Consider the following 21,648-nt stretch of genomic DNA (forward strand, 5'->3'; position numbering starts at 1 on the left):
GCGGTGACCATGGACAGTAACAGATGCAGATGTGGCCCTTTGCAGCAGCGGAGACCCAGGCACTACCTTGGCCTCAGGGGTCAGCGCAGGTCACTCACATCAATATAGCGCCTGTGGCAACAGGGCCCATAGACATCAATGCAGCCCATCTGGCAGCTTCCTCCTCCAGCTAAAGGTTTCTAAATGTGCACTGGAAGAGTCACCTCGCCAGCACCCACACAGCTCAGTTTTCAGAAAAATCAAACTGTAACCCTTATTAGGTTGGCTGGATTACAGGAAAAAATAATAATTCTTAGCTTTAGAAGGTGTCAGGGGTTAAAGGAAGGGCGTTAACTGGTAAAGAATGGGATCTTGTAACTTGAAATGGAGATGTATGGGAGGACCTGATTGAAGCTGAGAGCTTTGAACTCTCAGATTCTCAAAGGTTTATCTTACCTGCAGAAGTAGTCTCTCTACCCTCAACAGAAGGTTTACTCCCACCCCCAACCCCTTGAATACTGCTTTTCCTGCCTTTGACTGAAGAAATTAATCCTTTATCTGCTAAACCAGCAGTGACCTTCTCTGAAGGAGATGTAAGGCAAGACATACTGATGTCCCTCAGGGCCCACCAATAGTTGCCTCCAGACCTACAACTGCACTTAAGGCTAAGCAGGCTCCTAAAAGGGAGAGAAAAAGTCCATGAGGAAGTGCATCACCACAGTACTAAAGAGCTTAATGCGTTCTCTGATACATGCTAGCAGAAGTCTGGGGAATATGGGTGGGAACGGACTTTAGTAAGAGTCTGGGATAATGATGGAAGGAACATAACACTGGATCAGAATGAGGTTATTGATATGGGTGGAGATTCTAGGTTTAAAATGGAGGCTTACACTGTTTAAAAAAAAAAAAGAGGGGGAGGTGTCAAAAGTTTGAATAGTTGGCTGAAGCATTTGTCAAAAGATGGCTGAAAAGGACCAGGAGGTGCTTGATGTCCCTTGGCTGAGTGTTGATGAAGGGATCTTAAGGCTCAAGGGAATTGCAGTGCTAGAGTAGATGCACAGTGTAAAACATAGTCCTCCACTATGGCAGGCTGAGAAGACATGCCCTTCATTAATCATATGAGACAAAGTGGTGGGAAGGGCCCCAGAACATTTGAAGAGCTCCATTGTCACCCTTTCTTTGTGCCAGACTTTAGGGTTGGAGATACTGCTGCTCTGTTGGATGAATTAAACGCAAAGGGTTCATTGGGCCTGGAAGTAGCACTGGCCAAGGTAACAGCACTGACTGGCCAAAGGCAAGGTGAGCATACTTGCCATAATGGGAAGCACAGGCAAAGAGATCTCCATCATAGCCTAACTCATAATGGGCAGCACAGGCAAAGTGATGTTTATGGTGGCTTGACTTAAATGAACCTTTGGTACTGGCTAATCAGCCATGGTATTTTCAGATATGAAACAGATAAAGAGCATACTGCATTTTTGTTTGAACTATACAAGCAGGAAAAAAAAAACAGCATACAAAACCAAAAGCAAATGAAAGAAAGACTACATTGGATTGTGGCAGAAAGAAATCAACCTGTGGATCAGTTTCCAGACTTGAGTCAGTTTGCAGATTTGAATGAAGGGCCAGCCAGGTTCTCCTTAGGAAGGACCTTGATAAAGTACCTAAAAGTTGTACTGTTAGGCTTTCTCCTTCCATAGAAAAATACAGCCTTTTACAAGGATAGCTGTAAACTGGGGGGAAAAGAAACAATCAGACTTTCCAGGGTCTATTGGATACTGGTTCTGAATTGATTCTGATTCCAGGACATCCCAAGAAACAATGTGGTCCATCAGTTAAAGTTAGGGCTTATAGAGGCCAGGTGATTTATGGAGTTTTGGTTGAAATCTGACTCAAAGTAGGTTCCCTGGGTCCCTGAACTCATCCCATGGTTATTTCCTCAATCCTAGAATACATATTTGGACATACTTAGAAATTGGCAGAATTCTCACATTCTGACTTGTAGAGTGAGTTTTGGAAAGGCTATCTATGGTTGAAAAAGCTAAATGGAAGCCTTTAGAATTGTCTGTACCAGGGAAAATAGTGAATCCAAAGCAGTATTGCATTCCTTGAGAAACTGCAGAAAATGGTGCAACCATCAAGGACTTGAAAGATGCAGGGGTTGTGGCTTCCATCACATCTCCCACTAACTCTCCTATCTGATTAGTGCAGAAGACAGATGGATCATGGAGAATGACAGCTGACTATCAAAAACTCAAGTAGTGGCTCCTATGCTGTTCCAATGTAGTGTCCTTAATTGAGAAGATTAACGCATCTCCTGGACCATGGTCTAGTATGTTGTATGCAGATATTGATATAACAAATAGCTTTCTCTTTATAACCCTGGCTGTCCTGGAACTCACTCTGTAGACTAGACTGGCCTCGAACTCAGAAATCCACCTGCCTCTGCCTCCCAAGTGCCGGGATTAAAGGCGTGCACCACCACGCCTGGCTAAGCATGTGTTTGTACATACATTTGTGGTTTTTGTTCCTCGATTTCTTTATCATATGATGTAACATCAATGAAGAGAGTATCAGTGTTTATAATATTTAAGTTTGAGATACTAAAAGAGATAATGCCATCTATTCTAAAATTTGCAATGCGTTTGTGTATGGAGTATAGTTATATCATGTTAGGTATAATTATGGTTTAAATATATAATGCATTTGTAATTAATTGTATGTAGGATAGTTTTTATCATGTTAGATGTAATTATGACCTAGTTATTGTTTTCATTTAGAAATTAAGCCTGACTTAAGGAGATAAGATTGTGTGTCAAGTTGACAAGGAGTGAACTTGTGATGGCTATTCTTGGTTGTCGACTTGACTACACCTGGAATTAACTAAAACCCAGGTGGCCTGGTACATCTATGAAGGACCTTCCTCCTCTTCCTTTTTCTTTCTTTCTTTCTTTCTTTCTTTCTTTCTTTCTTTCTTTCTTTCTTTCTTTCTCTCTTTCTTTCTTCCTTCCTTCCTTCCTTCCTTCTTTCCTTCCTTCCTTCCTTTCCTCCTCCTCCTCCTCCTTCTTCTTTCTTCTTTCTTCTTTCTTCTCCTCCTCCTTCTCCTTTTTCTCCTTCTTCTTCTCTTCCTCCTCCTCTTCTTCTTCCTCCTCCTTTTCTTTCTTTGTTTTTGTTGTTTTGTGTTTTTGAGACAGGGTTTCTCTGTGTAGCTCTGATTGTCCTGGTACCTGTTTCACAGAGATCCACCTGCCTCTGCCTCCTGAGCACTAAGATTAAAGAAGCATCCTACCACGCCTGGCCTGAGATATATATATATTTTTTCTTAATAAAGTCATTTGAAGTAGGAAGACCCACTTTTAATCTGGATCTTTTGAAGTTGAAAGATCCACCTTTAATCTGGGTCATATCTTCTAGTAGCAGCCTATATAAAGGACATGGAAGAAGGAAGCTTTCTCTCTCTGCCTGCTTGATCTTACTCTTGCTGGTAAATCCATTTCTCCACTGGCATTAGAGCTTACTTCTTCAGGATTCTGGTATATAGTGAAGACCATCTGAGACATCCCGCCTTGTGGACTGAATGGCTACTGGATTCTTATTTTGGCCCTCCATTGGTAAGACAGCTACTGTTGGACCACAACCAGTAAACCAGTCTAATAAATCCCATATGTGACTGCTCAGAGATTGTGGGCAGCCTGAGATACTTAGTGAAAACACTATCTCAAAACAAAGATACAAGCATCTGGAGATAAGGCTTAGTAAAAACATGCATGGCAAGTACAAGTTCAACCCTACTGTGTGACAGACATTTCCTGAGAAGATGTAACCAAGTATCTACCCACTCCAGAAAGGGACTAAGAGCAGAACACAGTATAGAGACCACCACAGTCCAATTTGGGGAACCAATGAGTCTTATTAGGGCTGCTTACAGAAACGTGGGTAGGGTCTTTCTTATAGGAACAGAAATGACTTAAAGACAGTAGCATCCCCAAAGAGCATCCCACCAAAGCTGGAAACCTGGAGCACACTGCACACTCTACAGCAGCTCACCATACTGTAGTGTTCTCTCTAGGTAGGTAGCTCAGTTGTTCTGAGCCTCTTCCAGGCTGCTTAGCTGGTCTTAAAGTTGGATTGTCTGAGGATGATTCTAAATCGTTCTTATTGATTACATATGCTTGGGGAGGGAGGGGTCTAGTGAATCTAGTCAGTTTCAGGAACCTTCTGAAGCTGTTTTGAGTTTGTACTTCCTGTCTGAAGGAGCTTCTCCACGGGATAGCATGTTTTACCTCTCCTTCGAACATTTTGCCTAAAAAATATGTTTCGCTTCCCTTTTCATATCCTATGTCTTATAGGATTTCTCTCCAAGAGAGAAGGTTCTGAGTGGAAACTGCTACCCAGCAACCCCCTAGAACACACATAAAGAGGCTGAGTTTGGGTGGCTGTGAACTTGCTCTCACAATGCTGAGAAGGGTAAGAGGGTGGCACTTACTCACCAGCCATTCTTGGCCTACTCAGCAAGCTGGGGCTGTGGAGAGAGACCAGGCTCCAGAGAAGGGGTGAGGTTGTTTGGCATTTGAGGAAGAATGCCACCCACACTTGTCCTCTGGGCTCCACAAGCACACCTGTGGAAGAGCGCAGCAATTGTTAAGGTTCAGATGGCAAGCACTCAGAAATTTCAAGAAGTTGTTTCAAGAGTCACAGTGCTGCTCCCCACGGTTATAGAAACAATATCAACTCCAATAGCTCTAGTGGTAGAGGTCAGTAGTCCACCGTCCTCATCCATGCGGAGATGGGTTTTTGCTGGTGCCTCTGCCTTTAGGGGTTTGTACTCCTAGAAGTAACCCCAATAAATCCACTGGCTGTTGAGAACAGGCTTCAGTAAAACTGTTGGTGCACTATCTAATGTTAACAGATGTCTGGTCTCACCAGGAAGTCACATATTACACACACACACACACAAAATAACAAAGTGTATTCATCAACCTGTACTGGAAAAGTCTCCTTTTTACTTCAATCTTTACTTCTGACTTCCGACAGTTACTTGAAGAGATTTAGAAACCGTGATTTCACGAAGGGGGTGTGTGTCATCGAAATAACATTGCCCTGCAAAGGCTTTTGCATTGAAATTAAAAGGCAGAGCCATACAAGATACCCAAGCTAAATCGAGTACAGCCGCGAGGGGAGAGACGGTGGGTGCTCAGAGGGGCGAGGGCACAGCTAAGAGGGTTCCTGGTAACTTGGAAAGGAGCGCGACAAATGAGTGAAAACGGGCAGAGGAGGACGGGACCGCAGCGAGAGCGCAGACAGAGGCGCGGCCAGCGGACACTGCGGAAACAAAGGTCGAGTCTCTGGGACAGCAGCACCGGGAGCAGCTAGGCCGCAGCGCGCGGACCGGGGGCGCGCGGGGCTGTGAAAGGGCGGGCGGCGCCAAGGAGGAGCCAGCGGCCGGCCCGGGCGAGCGGAGTCCGCCGTGGCGGGGCTGTGGCGAGGCGGGGCGAGGCGGGGCGGTGGCGGGGCGGGGCGGAGCGGGGGTGGGGCGGAGCCGGCCGGCGGCAGCGGGCTTGGCCTTAGCGAGCGAGCGCGCGCGGGGGCGGGGCCGGAAGCGCAGCGGCCGCGACGCGGACGCCGGGAGCGGCCGAGCGGGGAGGCTGTGGCTGGCGGGCGGGTGGGCACGGAGGCCGAGGCCGCGGCCCGGGCTCTCCGCGCCGCTGTGGAGGGCGCCCTGGCCCTAACCGAGCCGCAACAATACTAGGAGCGGGTCGCCGGACACGATCGGCGGGCGAGGGGGAAGCGGGACTACCGCTCCAGAGCGCTGCGGCGAGAGAGACTTTCGGAGCCTGGACGTGCTGGAGCACACAGAGCTGACTGAGGAAATTGTCTGAGAAAAAGGCCGATCTGAGGCTGGGTTAGGTGGAGGAACCTGCAAGTCGAAAGGGAAAAGAAGGTTTAAGATTTCCTGGGGGTTTGGCCAATGCTACCGTTTTGAAGGTAGAAAGCATTGCGCTTCAGGTGTTTTGTGATTGTTGTGTGTGTGTCTGCACAATTGGTTCATTTCAGAATTCAAAAACCTTTACTGTAGAAGAAGATGGTTGTTTTGTTTTGATTTTTAAAAGAAATCCGCAAATTTTGCTTCCCAGGGCTGCACTGGACCGTGTTGTGTACATACTGCTGTGTGGTTTTATTTATTTTAACTGTGCAAATCGTCTGGAAGATTTTTCTCCCAAGTGCCATTTCGGATTTGTTCAGCCTTTTTGTTTTGTTTTGTTTTGTTTTTGTTTTTCCTTCCCTGGAATAATTCTGCTGTTGGCATTTTAAGCATTTGGAAACCAGAGATTTTTTTTTTCAACCTTTGGAGCTTAAGGCTTCCCTGTCAACAGAAGGACAGCTGGGGAAACTGGATTGAAAGGATGGCTTTTATCTGTCTGCAACTAAGACTGATATTTTGAAGTCAGATTCTTTCTGTGGTTCAGTTTTTAGCCCGTAGGGCTAACCTTGAAGAGATTTGTGGTTAACAGTTTGGTTTCTAAGAAGGTCATAGTTTTTCCTCTCTTTTTTTCTTTTCATTTTCTTTTTTAAGACGAGGGAGGGGAAGGTTAAGGGTGAAGGAAGGAGGAGACCATGTTAACCGATAGAAGCAGAATAGCACTGCAGTTACCAGGGTCCTGACAGCTGGAAGAAACAAGGATTCAGTCTTCAACTTGGGAGGCCTTCCTCTCACCTTCCTTCAAAATTGCAAGGGACTCAGGCCTGATCAAGACGCCCAAAGAAACTACAGGATTCCAGAACTGTGGAGACACGGAGAAACCATGAGCATACGGTTGCCCCATAGTATAGACAGGTATGTTTAAATAATTGAGGATTTTTTTTTTCCAACACTTATTAAAATGACTGGGGGGGAAGTGTTGTGTTTGCCTGGCTGGGCTGTGGGATAGATAGGCTGTGGTCTATGAGGACTGTCAGTGTGTCAGTATATATGTTTCTGTACCCTCGGTGTGTGTTCATGTTCAAAATGTACCCCATAGTTGTGTGTCCTTTCTAACCAGTAAGCAGTGAGGCTGAGAGGAGGGGGTGATGCTTGCTGTGGCTTTTACCTTACACCAGGTATAAGGCTCACTCTGAGTCCCCCAGCTTGCTAGCCTAGGGATCAGGTTGGACCAAACCTGCTCATGTGAACCCACAGGGCTGAGTGGGGACTAGCTTTAGCTATCTGGGGAGGGTCGGGGGACGGCTGACAGGGCTGGGAGCCTCCATGAGGCTGATAGTTATGGAATGGTGGGGCACAGTGGTAGGTAGGGTGGTTCCCATTTAAAATGAGGAAGATGCTGTTGCCTGAAATGTTGGGACAGTGTCACCAGTGTCACCAGTGGTTGATAGAGCTCGGAAATGTTTAGGCCACATTAGGATTTCTTCTTCCAGTTGAGAGTTTAAATTGAGACCTACCAACAGGCTGATTGATGCTCCAGGTTTAATCTTCCAAGCTGTTCTCAATAAGCTTGACTCTGCAAAACAGGCCTTCCCTTTGCTTGAAGCCGGAAGGAGTTGTTTTGGCTCCTAGGCCCTTGAAATCAGCTGGAAGCACATGATGCCCCTTCCCCCATGAGCTGGGTCTGGCTTTGCAGTACAACTTTGGTAGGTGTCTGCCTGGCCATCCCTTCCCCTTTCCCTCTTCAACCCTTCCTCCTTAAAAGTCCTCTATGGAGGTGTGTTTTGTGGATATTCTATACGTCCTAACTGGATAGATAGGTAGGTGGTTGGAAACTAACAGTCCAATGGAAACTAGTATTTGTGAGGTAGGAAGGAATATCTGGAAGTCTACCTATCTATCTATCTATCTATCTATCTATCTATCTATCTATCTATCTATCTATCTATCTATCTATCTGTAAGTCAGCAGTTGCTCTCTCTGGGTCAGTTAACCTTTGGCTATACATGCTAATAGTAATTTCCTTTTGACTGTGGAGTGCGGCCTAAAACATAATGTCTCCCAAATACCACCTCTGTGTTGTCTCAGGGTCCCAGTTAGATCTGTTTAGTAGTGGGGGTTGGGGGCGGGGAAGGAACTGCCTTGCAGTCGGGAAGAGCGGGCAACCACGGAGGCAATGTGGCTAGCTGGCATCTCCCTTCCCTTTTCCATTGTGGTCTTCTGAAATTTGGCCCTGGGAAAGGATAACTGAAGCTGTCAGAGTAAGAAGGTGAAGGGTTTGCATGTCTGCCCTTCTCTCCCTCTTCTTAGACCTGGGGGATTAGTATACTCAAATTAAGATTTGAGGTGATGAATAATTTCTGTTAGTTCAGGGGTGTGAGCAGATGGGAACCAGGAATTGAGGGGTGTGAGAAGGAGGCAGTGAGGGCTTCTGGGTTAATGTGAGATGTTCCTCTAGAAGCTTGCATGACTTCACAGATACAGACCTCAGGCTCCCAAGTGCTCTCCTTAGCACGCTGCTTCCTTGAACCTTATGATGTATCTGTGAGGTAGACAAGCCGGAAGTCACTGCTCACATTTTGCAGATGAGGCGACTGAGTGGATTCCCGGTTTGTTCAGTGCCATTTAGCGTTATCTGAGGAGTGTCAGGATCTAGTGTAAAATCTTAAGTTCCAGTTCTGAATCCCTGTTCTTCCTGTTGCCCATCCTGTCTGCAGAGGTTTATAGACTCACCATTTAGAATGGGTAAGGCACCATTTTGCTCTCTCTGGCAGTTGTCAAGTGTCCCCCTGTACTTTGTACCTATAATCTCTGGAGTTAAAGCAGTGTGTTATTCCATGGGAAGGCCTTGCTTGCTTTTACCGTGCCTGACTCTCTGCCACAGTCAGTCCTGAAACTGAAGTCCCCTTCTGGCTTTGTCTTGCTGGCCTCCCTGATCTTGCAGTAATAGAGTCAAAGTACACTGTTGAACTTGATGTCGCAGGCTCTGTACCTTGTGAATGTAAATAATTCACAATCTTTTTTTTTTTTTTTTTTTTTTTGTCACCCCAGCTGGCTTCCCAACTTGCTGTGTATCTGGGACTTTCAATCTTGCTTCCGCCTCCTGCATGATAATTTAGTCTGATGCCACACTGGAGTAACAGATTAGAAGGAAGTGTTTCGAATTATGGTGTCAGGAATTCTATTCTCTTTTAGCTTGCCAATATATTGTGTGAGATGGTGTCAGGGTTTTAGAAAATTATTCGTTTCTTCCTGAGAGCAGGCGATCTAATTGGAAAGTAGACACCGTGCGTGGCACATGCTTATGACTCCAGCACTTGGGAAGCTGAAGCAGGAAGGATTACAAGGCTGAAGCCTGTGCTACTTAGAGAGTTTGAGGCCAGCCTGAGTTTCACCCTGGCTCAACAATACAACACCCCAAAGGCCACAGAAGTACTAGTCCGCTCTGAATGCAGGGGCTGTGTTGTTTGGCTTGCTTTTGTCCTATCTGCTAAGTTCAGTGCTTGGTATGCAGTCAGTGATCCGTAAACACTCCAGACTTGTGTTGAGGTTAAGTGAACTTACCAAAAAGTGTGAATTCATCCACCGAAAGTTGTTTTAATGACTTGGTTATGTGGTTAATCTAGGGTAAACTTCAGCAAAAACTTCCTTGGCGTTACGTATTTTCTAGGAGATAAGAGGACAGGCTGGAGGATCATATAGCTAGAGACTGAGTGTGCCTTAAATAAAGCCTGGGCTACCTGTTTGGCAGCCTTTTACATCAGTTTTCTCCTGTTGAGTCATGGAAGTCATGTTGAGTCATACGGGAGTCATGGAGCGTTTTTTTTTGGATGATTTCTCTCTTTGTGATCATCGGTTGTAAGAGATGAGATGAGATGTGGCTACCCCTGTCCTCGAAGGGGTAAAAAATAATATCTTTTTTGCCCTTCATCTTAATTTCAATATTTTCTGAAAATGTGTTTGGTATTGTAAATAGAGATTATGCCCAATACCTCGGGGTAAATGTTCTTGGGGCTGGGCAGGGTAGGAGTTTGTATCTATAGAACAGCTTTTCTCTGCACAAAGGTAGTTCATGTGAAGACCAAACTAGAAAAAAACACAGTTATGCCAAGAATTCTTGGTCTTCTCCATTTATTTCCTCCTGTGTAGGACAGCAATTCCACACAAGTGTTAGCTCCAGTTCACACGATTCTGGGTTTGCTATTTGAAATTTGCTTACTATATCTCCTTCCAGGGCTGTTGAAAGGCGCAAACCAGATGAGAGAAGACATTCCAAATTGCTTTTTAAATTATGAAACTATCTAAATTCTATGTGGTAAATTCATGGCTTTGTCTTAGCTTTGTGTACTACTTCATGACTTAAATAATCTAAAACAACCTAAAGCTGGTATGGTGGAGCACACCTTTAATCTCAGCGCTTGGGAAGGAGAGGCAGATGGATCTCTAGAAGTTCAAAGCTAGGATGGTCTACAAATCAAGCCTGGGGCCAGCCAGGGCTACGTATTGAGACCTGTCTCAAAACAACAACAATAATAATGATTTTAAAAGTTAAGAAGTATCATAAAATTCTATTATTTTGAGAAATTAAGAATGAACAGGATTGTTGTTGTTGCAGAAATATACAAGGTGAGAAGAACAGAAGATAATACTGGGTTGGGTGTATAGCTTAGTTGGTAGTTAGTTAGTAGTTGTTGCTGGGCTGTGGGAAGAACTAGGTTCAGTCACCAGTCATTCCTATAATGTCAGCACTCCAGAAGTAGAGGCAGAGGATTGGAAATCTAAGGGCCTTGGCTTCATAGGGAGTCTAGGCCAGCCTGAGCTACAGACTCTGTCTCAAAAAGAAAAAAAAAACAATACTGATAGGTAGGTGTGGTGGCCCATCCTGTAATCCCAGCACTTGGGAAACTGAGGAAGATCGCTGTGTGTGTATGCACACGTGCATATGCTTGGTTCTGTGCACACATGTATGTGGAGTCCAGAGGTTGGTATGAGGTATCTCTTTCAATCACATTCCATCTTATTTTGTAAGACAAGGTCTCTCACTGAACCTGGAGCTTGCTGGCTGGCCAGTGAACTCTACAAATCCAAATTCAGGTCCTCAAGCTTTCAGGGCCAGCTCTTTACCTACTGACTGCTCCCCAGCCTCCTTCCCTGGAGTTCTGATGAGTGGAAGGAAGAGAGTTCTACTTTGGCTAATTAGATGTCATTCTCCGGGGTGCAGTTAGAATTTGTTGTGGGTTTGCCTCCCCCCCCCCACACACACACACCTGCCCCCCCTTTTTTTTTCAGGGCTGGAGGTAGAACCTAGGGCCTCTGACAATCTAGGCAAGTACACTAGACTCCCCAGGAAAGATTTGATCCATTCCTTGTAGAAGAAATGCGGACCCCCAAATGTCAGGGATCTCCTCCACTGAGAGTCCTGTCTCTAGTGAGCTCTGGGATCAGCAAGCTCCAGATATTTAACTTAGTTTCTATTTACATTAGAAGAGTGGCTCCAGCACAGCCATAAAGACCTAGAGCAGCAAAGAGTAAGGACCTAGAATGCTAAGTCTCCCCCACAGCACAGCCTTGTCTTTACCTAGAGTGTGCGATGGAGACAGCGGTAGGCTTGCAGATGAAACATTTGGCCATGAGTTAGTATTATGAGCCAGGAGCAGGCTAAGCTTAATTTTCATACTCAGAAATGTTCTGATAGAGCAATCTAATACTTTTTCCCCTCTTCAAAGTACTATCAGGCGGAGAAACTGCCCTCCAGTTTAGGAGCATAAACAAAAAATAAAATAATTGCACTAATCAGAAACCAAAAGCAAATAGTAGGAACTGTATAGGTAATCCCTAAATGAACACACAGATAAGGGCGCTCTGGAAGTCAGCAGCTTCTTCGGAGCAGGGCTTGGAAACTGCGGTCTGGATAATGTCCCTGGCTGCTTTAAAGATCTAAGACGTGTGTGTGTGTGTGTGTGTGAGCACTTGTGTGTGTGTGTGCACTTGTGTGGGTGTGTGTGTGTTTAAAGGGGTTGTTAACCCCCAAAATCTGTAAGAAAACATGAGTTATTTTCATTTATACTAGCTGACTACTTCACATTATCTTGATGGCATTACTATAAAAATATTTTTACTGGGTTATTATTTTAAAAAATTTATCATGTAGCTTAGAAATTTACCCCTGGGTGCTATGTTGGTTGGTTGGTTTTTGTTTTTCTTTATTCAGTGGATATTTGTTTATTTCAATTTTTAATTTTAAAAAATTTCAAGCAATATATTTTGCTCACTTCTCCTAAATTTTTAAAGTTTATTTATTTTTATATTATGTACATAGGTGTTGTATCTGTATGTATGTGTGTATCATCTGTGTGCAGTGCTGTTGGAGGCCAGAAGAGGGTGTTGGATCCTCTGGAACTGGAGTGACAGATGGTTGTGAGCCACCATGTGGATGCAGGGAATGGAACCCTGCTCCTCTGCAAACCAAGTGCTTCTAACCATTGAGCCATCTCTCCAACCCCCTACCCCCTTCTTTTTTTTTTTTTTTTTATTACTGCATTGGGGAAAGACCCCAGCTTGGACCTGTAAATGTCTTCCTGGACACTCCCTTGCCCCACTGGTCAAACAGGATGAAAGAAGTTGGTGATTCTAGTCTTAAAAAAAAAATAAAACAAAAGATTGTCAGTCACATTGGTGTTTGTAGGAAAAATTTAAGATTCTTGAGTTAACAAATATGGGTGCTGGGGCCAGCTTTACTTCCAGCTACATGGAAAAATGCTTGCCTGCTCTGGCTCTTCATTTTCTTAACTAGAAAAAATGAGTCTATTGAGCTAGCTAGTCTCAAAGATTTGAGCCTTAAAAGATATTATGTCCCTAGAGTATCTGGAAACAATGTCATGTTTCCAGTGAACCAGGACTTTTTCTTCAGGAATAATTCTTATGTCTCCCTGACACTCTTCTGACTTGTGTGGGCACTGGACATGCATATGGTACACAGACATACTTGCAAGTAAAAAAAAAAAATATATATATATGTGTATGTATATATATATGTATATATAAACAAATAAATCTAAAGACAAAATTGTAAGCAGGCAGGAGCAAGCAGTGTTTTAGGTGGAAGGGAGAGGAAGCCATTTGGGGCAAAGGGAAGATGAGCAGAGCTTCTGGAATGGGCGTGGACTGGAAATGGTGCTTGCAGGCCTCTAGAGCAGAGAAAGGTAAGTTGATAGTGTGTACGAGGTGGAGATTCGTTCAGACTTTATGGGGGAGTCCACTGAGATTTATTATAGAGCGACTTTTAAAACAATATGTGAAGTCAGTGTGATGTTTCAGTGGGCTAAGGCTGGTTTGCCACCAAGCCTGACAACCTGAGTTCAGCCTCTGCAACCCACATGGGGAAAGGAGCCAAGTCCTGGTCTCTGGTCCCCACATGTGTGCTGTGTCAGTCATGTGTGTGCATATACACAATTAAATGTAATACAAGACCTAAAATAAACGGTGGGTAAAGAGCAAATCCTTGTGTTGATGTGTAAATTAGAAGAGAGTTTACATGTGGGAAGGCTGGCTAGCTGGAAGTTTTTGTAGCAATCTTTGCCAGAGATGTGTCAGAATGGTTGGTGACAGTGACAATGGAGAAGATGCTGGGTGCAGGCGGCATTATGGAAGGACAGTCAATGCTAGAGCTGAATTTAATGTGATTCCTGACTGTGAGACTAGTTGACTGGGAAAGGGACAGTGCTATTGATAGAATAGAAGCTTCATTAACAGTCACTTGTCTCACACTGGTACCCAGCAGTTCACTGAGTACAGACTTTGAACAAATGATAAATTTGTTTTTAGATAATTGCTAAGACTCTTGGGTTGGGCTACTTCTAACAAATAGTCTTTGAGTCCTTCAGTGCAGTCTTTTTAGAGAGATGAGGAAAGGATAGTTTGTTTTGGAGGTAATCTCTTAGAAAATTGGGTCATGCTTTGAGAAGATTAGTGTGTATTTGATGGATCCTGATTAATCATTCATACTCTATTCCTAAATATCATTTATATTTGAGGGATGTAGAAATCATGCTGATAGATGGATATAGAAGATAGAGGACTTTAAGGTAAAGGTTGTTGTGTGAGCCCTACTTGGCCACTAACTAGCTATATTCAGGATGAGTTTTGTAAAAGCATTTTGTGAATTTTATAGCATAGTAGTTAAGTGTTGTCAAAGAAATTGATTTGACAAGGACTCAGATTGGCCTAAATTTAACCTCACTTGCCACTGTAAGACCCATGCTTGGGTTATCCATTAGTCCTCTGTCGACTCTATTGAGAACTGACTATAATGGCTCTGAGATCATAGTGTACAAAGCCAGGAGTGGTTGAAACTCTGGTAGCTAGCTAGCATGGTGGTGTACACCCCTAAACCCAGAACTTGGTAGGCAGAAGTAAGTGGGTCTTTGAGAGTTTGATGCCAGGCTTGTCAATAGAGTGAGTCCCATGTCCCAAGACAAGGAAGGAAAGAAAGAAGGAAGATAGATTACTTAGGTGTCTTTAGATCTCAGTCCAATGCACATTCTGTTTTTCTTGAAACCTACTGCATTTTTCTAGGCCTAGCTGACTAGCTTGGAATTTTTGGCTTCCTTCTTCCTCTCAGCCTATAGCTTACTAATTATGGTATTATTGCCATTTCCTACCATAATAAGGTAGACTACCTGTTTTCTCAGCCCATAACATTCATTTTTACCCCTTTGTATAAAATGTTCTATCTCCTCTAACCTCATTAGTCTTTTATTTCCTTACTGATTAATGCCATCAAATTCTACCATACATCTGTATTATTCCTTCTTCACATAGCAGTTTAATTCTATTATTCTTTGTTTGTGCAAAAGAATTTATATAAAAGCTTATTTTAAAATAAACTTTAAAAAACTTGCAAATAAATAAAAATATTACACACCAAAGTTAACCAGACTCAGAATTTACAGCTTAACCTATATATAGTTAGAATTAGCATTCAAAACAGAAATTGTGAAGCGCCTTACTGAATTTATTAAATTCTTGCTAAATGTATGCACTTATCCACTATCAAAACCAAGAAAAAAATCCTCAACAGAGTTAGAACTAGAAGAGCAATTAGCTGTATGTCTTCTTTCACAAGTATGTCCTTACCCTTTCTGTTTAGCTTTTCAAGTTCTCTTTTCTTCATGTCACACTGCACCCACAAGCACATTTGCTCACATATATGTTATTGTCTAGATCCCACATATAAGAGAGAACATGTGATTTCTTTCTTTTTGAGATTATGTGACCTCATTTAATATTATACATCCCAAGTTCACCCATTGTCCTGTAATTTTTTAACTTCATTTCCTGACAGCTGAGTAGTCAGGAATATATATATATATATATATATGTATATTTGTGTGCGCGCACACAAACACACACACACCAGATTTTCATTATTCATTTATCTGCCAATGAACATCTAGATTGATTCTAAATCTTTGCTATAATGAATAAAGCAGCAGTAAAATATAATCAGAATTTATATAAAAGTTTACACATAGCCTGTAGCACATAGAAGACTGTGACTTAAAAAGCCAATAAGAGGTGCTGTCCTACTCTTGTTTTATATTGGTTATCACATCTGGCCCTGGCAGTCAAGGCTCAAAACAGTGTGTCTTTTCTGCCTTTCTGGGTGGTCTTCTAGTTCCCAGTTCTTGTTATATTAGATATTTTTTTTAATATAACAAATACTGTTTCTAGACTTGAACTGTAGCTCACTTTTGACATTGCTGATTTCCTACAAGGATTTCAAGAAAATGCTGCCAGACAGGCTGAAGAGATGGCTCAGCAGTCAAGAGCATTGAGTGCTCTCTTCCAGAGGACCTAGGTTCAATTCCCAGCAACTAACAACTGCCTGCAGCTCCAATTCCAAAGGATCTAATGCCTTCTCCTGGCCTCTGTTGGTGCCAGTCATGTGTATGGTACACAGATACACATGCAGGCAAAACACTGGGTACTTAGTAGTTCTTGTAGGGACAGGCGAGCCTTGTTGGAGGTGTTGCCTTATTCAAGTTTTAGGGGTCTCCCGCTTGGCAGCTTAGTTTCTAGGCTGCCTTTCCCCACAAGGGTCTGCAGGCAGGATCTACCCTGCTATTGTCCTGCCTACCCAAGGCTGGCTCCATTCATTCCATAGAGCAGGACCTTAGAAGCTTCTCTCCAAGAGACTGCGGCTGCAGAAAAAGGTCGCTGTTGTTCTGGGAGTGGTAACTGAAGAGAGTGTAGTGAATAGCTCTGTGAATGGGACCTTGTATGAAGCAAGAACTTCAGACCCTCTTTTCAGAGCCCCCTAGACAAAGGAAAACACCACTTAGGTTTCAGTGTCCTCTCTAGAACAGGGTTTCAGTATTGGGAGAATTCATTCATGTTGCCCCTCAGATAGGGTGATGTAACAAATCTTCACATGGCATGCAAATGCACGGATTCCATATGAATAAGATGCCTACTGTGGTGTCAAAGAACTGATGATTTTGTTGAGAGGAGACAGTTGTGAGATAGTACTGAAACTTACTCCTCTGATCGCCATTTGGAATATGTGGCAAGGACACCTTTAGGGTTACAGACGTCCTGGAGGAAGAGACCTTCAGATTGAGACACAAAATGATAGCCAGGAAGGAGAAAGGAAAAGAAAACCCAGGCAAAAAACATCTTCCCCTGGAAGAGCTCTTCATTAATTTAGTAGGATTAAATCAAAGAGTAAACTTGTCCCCAAACTGATCTAAAGTTCTGGATCTTGAATAAGAAGGATCCGTGGAATGTCGTTGATTTCTCTTAAAATGTTGGTACGAGTTCTCAGAATGTTAAGATCCCACATGAACATGCTGCCTGGAGTAGCCCACAACACAACCAGTCCTCTCCACTCAAGGCTTGAGTTTCTGTTCTACGTCCTTGGTCACTTCTCTTGAAGTGGGGCCCACAGACCACACAAGGTTGCCAGAGGGCCCGACCTTTAGTCTCAAATCTTGTCATGGGAAAACTCCATTACAGTGGGTTCTAGCCGTGGCTGAGTCTGAGGTGTGGATCTAGATATGGGTATGGCAGATATGCAAGGCCTGGCAATTCCTGGGTCAGAGGTTTTTCTAACACTTCATTTAGACCTTACAGCAATTTAATTAAGAAATCAGAAGCCAGAAATCCTAGCCTTTTTTGTTTTTGTCTTAGTAGCCATCTATTTTTTTTGTAGCCATCTCATTTAATAAGCTAATAATTATCCTACTAGCTAGCAGTGGCCCTTCCTATAAATTATGAGAGCCAATTTTTCTTGTATCTAGTTTATGGACAATCTGTAGCTGTCTTTGATATCAGGAATATCTCCGATTTTATGGCTCGTCCTTGAAGTTGGAGGTGTATTAATCTTTCTGTTGCTGCAGCAGATCTCTTCCCTATAAATTTATGGCTATGTCAGCCATATATGACTTTAATTTTTCTATTTGATCTTCAGATCCTATATATTTAAGCTATCTTACATTTTGTTTTATCTGGGGTAAAGTTCTAACCCCGTGAACTTGAAGAGGTCAGCCTGGAGGCCACGGTTTTGGTGAGACTGTGGTAGCATCTGCTCCTATGTCTACCTTTTTTTTTTAAGTTTAATATTATCCATAAACACCTTAATTATGGCTTCTGATTATCTATAAAAGTTCACCAGAATGTCTATATTTTGACAATCTTTAGGATTTTTGTTGTATTTATTGGAGCGGCTCTATCTCTGTTAAATGTTTAGTTAAGTTTTGAACAATGTTGCTTGTCCTATCAGACTTTAATTTTCTCCTTGCTCTCTAGAACAGTTTTTTTCCTCAGCTGACAGGAAATAAACAGCTCCTGATGTTTCTGTTGGACCTTGAGTAAGGGCCCTTGGGCAGCATTCTGACAGTAATTGCCTCAAATATCTCTGGGTGATCTACATTCACAGAGCCCTGTGTCTGCTCTCTTGATATATTTTACATATCCCAGGAAACTTTTCCCCTAGATTATTATTATAGAAAATATTACCCTTAGAAACTGTTTGCTTACAGTTTTTTTTTAAAGATTTTATATGTAAGTACATTGTAGTTGTCTTTAGACACATCAGAAGAGGGTGTTAGATCTCACTATGGATGGTTGTGGGCCACCATGTGGTTGCTGGGATTTGAACTCAGGACCTTCAGAAGAGCAGTCAGTGCTCCTACCCACTGAGCCATCTCACCAGCCCCCTTGCTTATAGTTTTTTAGGAAACTTCTTGGTCTTTCACAGCCAAAGCATTGGACATTCTGAGCTCTCGACCCTTTTGCAATTGCCTTTCCAGTTGTAACTGAAAATCATAAGCATTTGATTCAATATCTGTGGTAGTTTTAATCCATTCATGAGTAAGTATGGATCTGGCCTTTAAAGATCTAATAGCCTTTTTATATTTAGTGTTAGCATTTTCAAAGTCTAAAGATTCAGTTAAATTTTCTCTAGCATCTGAATCTGATATTGTTCTATTTTCCCCTGAATTAATTTGAGAAAATTCTCTCTTTATTTTGATTTTTAAAATCCTCTAATCTCTGTTCTATTGCCTGTAGCTCTGTGTTCCGTCTTTCAGTCCACTGCTTATCTTAGTCTGCTTTATTGTCATCTTTCTAAAAGAGGACATATAAAATGGCAATCATTACTAAATATATAATTATTTCTATGCTGGTAATTGTAATAAAACCAAGTGGGGTCCAAATGCTTTCTTCTACAGTGTTTTCCAGTTTTTAATATGGAAAATATTTTCTTTTTAAATCTCTAACTCTCTCCTTTCTATGGAGACTTGTGGTTTTTTCTCCTTTCTTTGGAGACTTTATTTAATATTTCTCCCTATGACTTTCTATATTCAGTTTCCTTTCTTCTGAGTTTAAGCATAATTTTAAATAGATTTTACCTGATCAGAAGTTTGGCCGCACTTGATCTCTTCTGTGTGTTGTATGCTTCCCTCTGCAGTTCAGCTCAGACCTTTCTCACTGTGATTGGCCCAGGCCCTGTTTTTTCCTTCACAGGAAAAGACATTTCTGCCTTCCACCTGACTTTGGCCTTACACTGGCATGCATTCTGATGGTTTGCCTGGGCCCATATGCCAACCTGGGCTGGGCGGCTGCTTGCTTGAGGTCATTAGCGGCTTCTGCCATCCCCGTCTGCCCGGCCCCTGGGTCCGCATTTCCACTTACTGTATTTCATCCACACGCACCGGTTGGCAGCTCTGAGAAGTTTCTGGGCCTGCAGCAGCAAGCTGGCGTACATTCCACACACTACCCTCTGCTCACAGCCCTCAGCTTAAGTGCCAGGCAGCCAGCCATGCTGCACCGAGGAGGGGTCTGTTAAAGGAGCTGCAAGCACTGGGCCTGCCTGAGAAACTACAGTTGCTAAGAAAACATTTTTCCTCAACCTTCTACCTGGAACTTTTCAGGCTCTAAGACTAGTTCTTTTTAAGTTTGGATTTCTGTGTAAGTTCTACACCCTCTTTGCTCCCAAATAATTGCTAGGCATAGCCCATTTTAGCTCCCACATAATTGACACAGAGACCTTATTCTTATTAAAAGGCTACAGGCACCAAGCTGGGCAGGTTCTGAGCTAGTCTAACCCAACTAGGCTTGGTCTTGTCCTGGATCGCTCTGATCCACGTGTCCTCATGGCTGCTCTCTCTTCTCTCTCCTCTCTCTCCTCTCTCCCTCTCTATCCCCATGGGACCCTCACTGGGCTCCAGTGTCCCACCCCCTCTGTCCTCTCCTGCCCAGCCATAAGCTGAGGAGCTCTTTATTAAGCAATTAGAGACGACAGAAAACAGTTTTTACACAGTATGGAAACCTGAGAAACTTGACCATGCCAGCCTCCAGACTGCAAACAGACATCTGGGCGTAGACATCAGCATCTGAATACACAGTGCACAAGACCAACCCCCAACAGTTAGGGCATGTTCTGGGTGCTGGGGGTACGTTACACTGGACATTCTGTTGGAAGCGGGTGTCATCAAGCAAGTAAAAAATTACCAGCTAAAATGCAAAGACCTGGGTTCATAACTGTTTCCGGAAAGGCAGGAAAGATGTGATGGAATAAAAGAAACATAAGAGACAAGTAGGGAAGGACAGTAACCACCAAGGAGAAAATACTTCAAAGATGGAGACTCTAAGGCCAAATGCTGGTGTAGTGCTCTCAGTGTTCCTCGTGCTGCTGGCTAATCTTGGGCACTGCAGATTCCCAGCTCCTGTTTATTTTATGTTTCACATTTATTTATTTTTCTTGTGTATAAGGAAGAAAGGTGCATGTGCCATGGAACAAGACTGGAGGTCAGAGAACCACTAGTGGTAGTCCATTTTCTCTACTACCATATCAGTTCTGGGGTTTAAGCTCATATCATCAGGCTTGTCAGAAAGTACGTTTGTGTGCTGAGCCATTTCACTGCCCCGTCAGCCCTGCTTTATAGATAGACAAGGAGGCTTAGAACGCTTTAACAACTTGCCTAATGTCGTTGAGCTAAAAAGTGATGGAATTGGGGATTATTTTTTCTTTTTAATTCAGTGCTTAGCAAGCCCTGTGAGAACTAGTATTGCTTTCCTACACTCTTAGCAAGGCTTAGGTAGCAAGCAATTGTAAATCTTGTGAGGGAACAAGGCTTCTGCTTTGTTGGACAGTGGTAAAGATGGCCTCTTGGAATCAAGTCTCCTGAGTTGCTCCATATCTTCCAGCTAAAATCTATAAGCTGAGGTTTGTAGTTGCCACCCCGGAAGAGGGGGATCCTGCAGTTGTCTTCAAGTAGGTGTATGATGGGGAATGAGTAGTACTCTGGGGCCTAGGAAATGTCAGAGAGGTTGAAAACAATCTCAGAAATGGCCTGGCTCTCTACCACCGAACAGTGTCTTTATCTGCTCAAGGCTTATCTCCATAAGTAGTACACTTTAGTAGCTAAGACTGTGTAGTAAGTAAATGATTAGTAAAATATTACTGAAAAATATCTTTTTCTTGTTCTTTGGCAATTTCAGAAGTATATAGAATGCATCTTGATTGTACCCACCCCCTACGGTCCCCTTCCCATTCCCTCTGGACACCTCTTCCAAAGTGCCCCCTCCCAGCTTATTTTTTATAACCACTGTGTCCGGTTAATACTGCAGGTGACATGTTGACTCATCTTATGCAATGCAGGTAACCATAGCTGCAGGAGGTTTATGAGTGCAGCAGCCATGCTATATCCAGAAGACAACATTACATTCTTTGTGGCACATCTTTTGCAGTATTTCCTGAGCTTTCGGGTGGCGAGGGATGATACCCATGTTCAGTCATTTATTCTCAGCAGTTCGGCCAGTCTTGAGTCTCTGCATTAACTGTTGCCAGCTGCTAAAAGAAACTTCTGACCAAGGTTGGAAGCAGCACTGTCTAAAACATAAGTATTTAGAAGGCAGTTTGTAACATGTCCATTTATAAAAACAGCTCTCTTGGATTCCACCCTAGGGTCTATGACTTCCCAAGCCATGGACTTTTGACCAGGTTTATGTACCAGACATGAATTTCCTCCTGTGGAGTAAGCCTCAGACCCATTCAGAACACAGTTGGTTATCCTCAGAACCTTCCTGTCAGTATTGCACTAGTGAGTACGACTTGCTTGGCAAGTTGGTGTTGTAGAATTCAAGATCCACTTCTTGGTAATATCACTGATGGCATTTCTCCTTGAAACAGCCTGACTAGACCCTTCCAGCACTGTGAAAGCTAGTAAGCAGGGGGAAGGTTTTCA

The 21,648-nt window shown here is 43.2% G+C and overlaps 1 protein-coding gene across 19 annotated transcripts in view; it reads left to right on the forward strand.

Annotated features, from left to right (window-relative positions):
- The first annotated feature begins 5,569 nt into the window (after nt 1-5,569).
- The window catches only part of Arhgef11 (Rho guanine nucleotide exchange factor (GEF) 11), a 120,492-nt gene continuing 104,413 nt past the window's right edge, over nt 5,570-21,648 (forward strand). For 16 of the 19 annotated variants that reach the window (XM_006501264.2, XM_006501272.2, XM_006501267.2 and 13 more), the window contains exon 1: nt 5,570-6,814. In XM_006501264.2, the coding sequence (XP_006501327.1) occupies nt 6,783-6,814 (32 nt within the window). In that variant the 5' untranslated portion in view covers nt 5,570-6,782. The remainder of the gene's footprint in view (nt 6,815-21,648) is intronic. The other 3 variants (NM_001003912.2, NM_001360197.1, NM_001360195.1) reach the window with 1 other exon arrangement.

Source organism: Mus musculus, chromosome 3 (assembly GCF_000001635.26).
Source record: "Mus musculus strain C57BL/6J chromosome 3, GRCm38.p6 C57BL/6J".
In the NCBI taxonomy this organism is placed as follows: domain Eukaryota; kingdom Metazoa; phylum Chordata; class Mammalia; order Rodentia; family Muridae; genus Mus; species Mus musculus.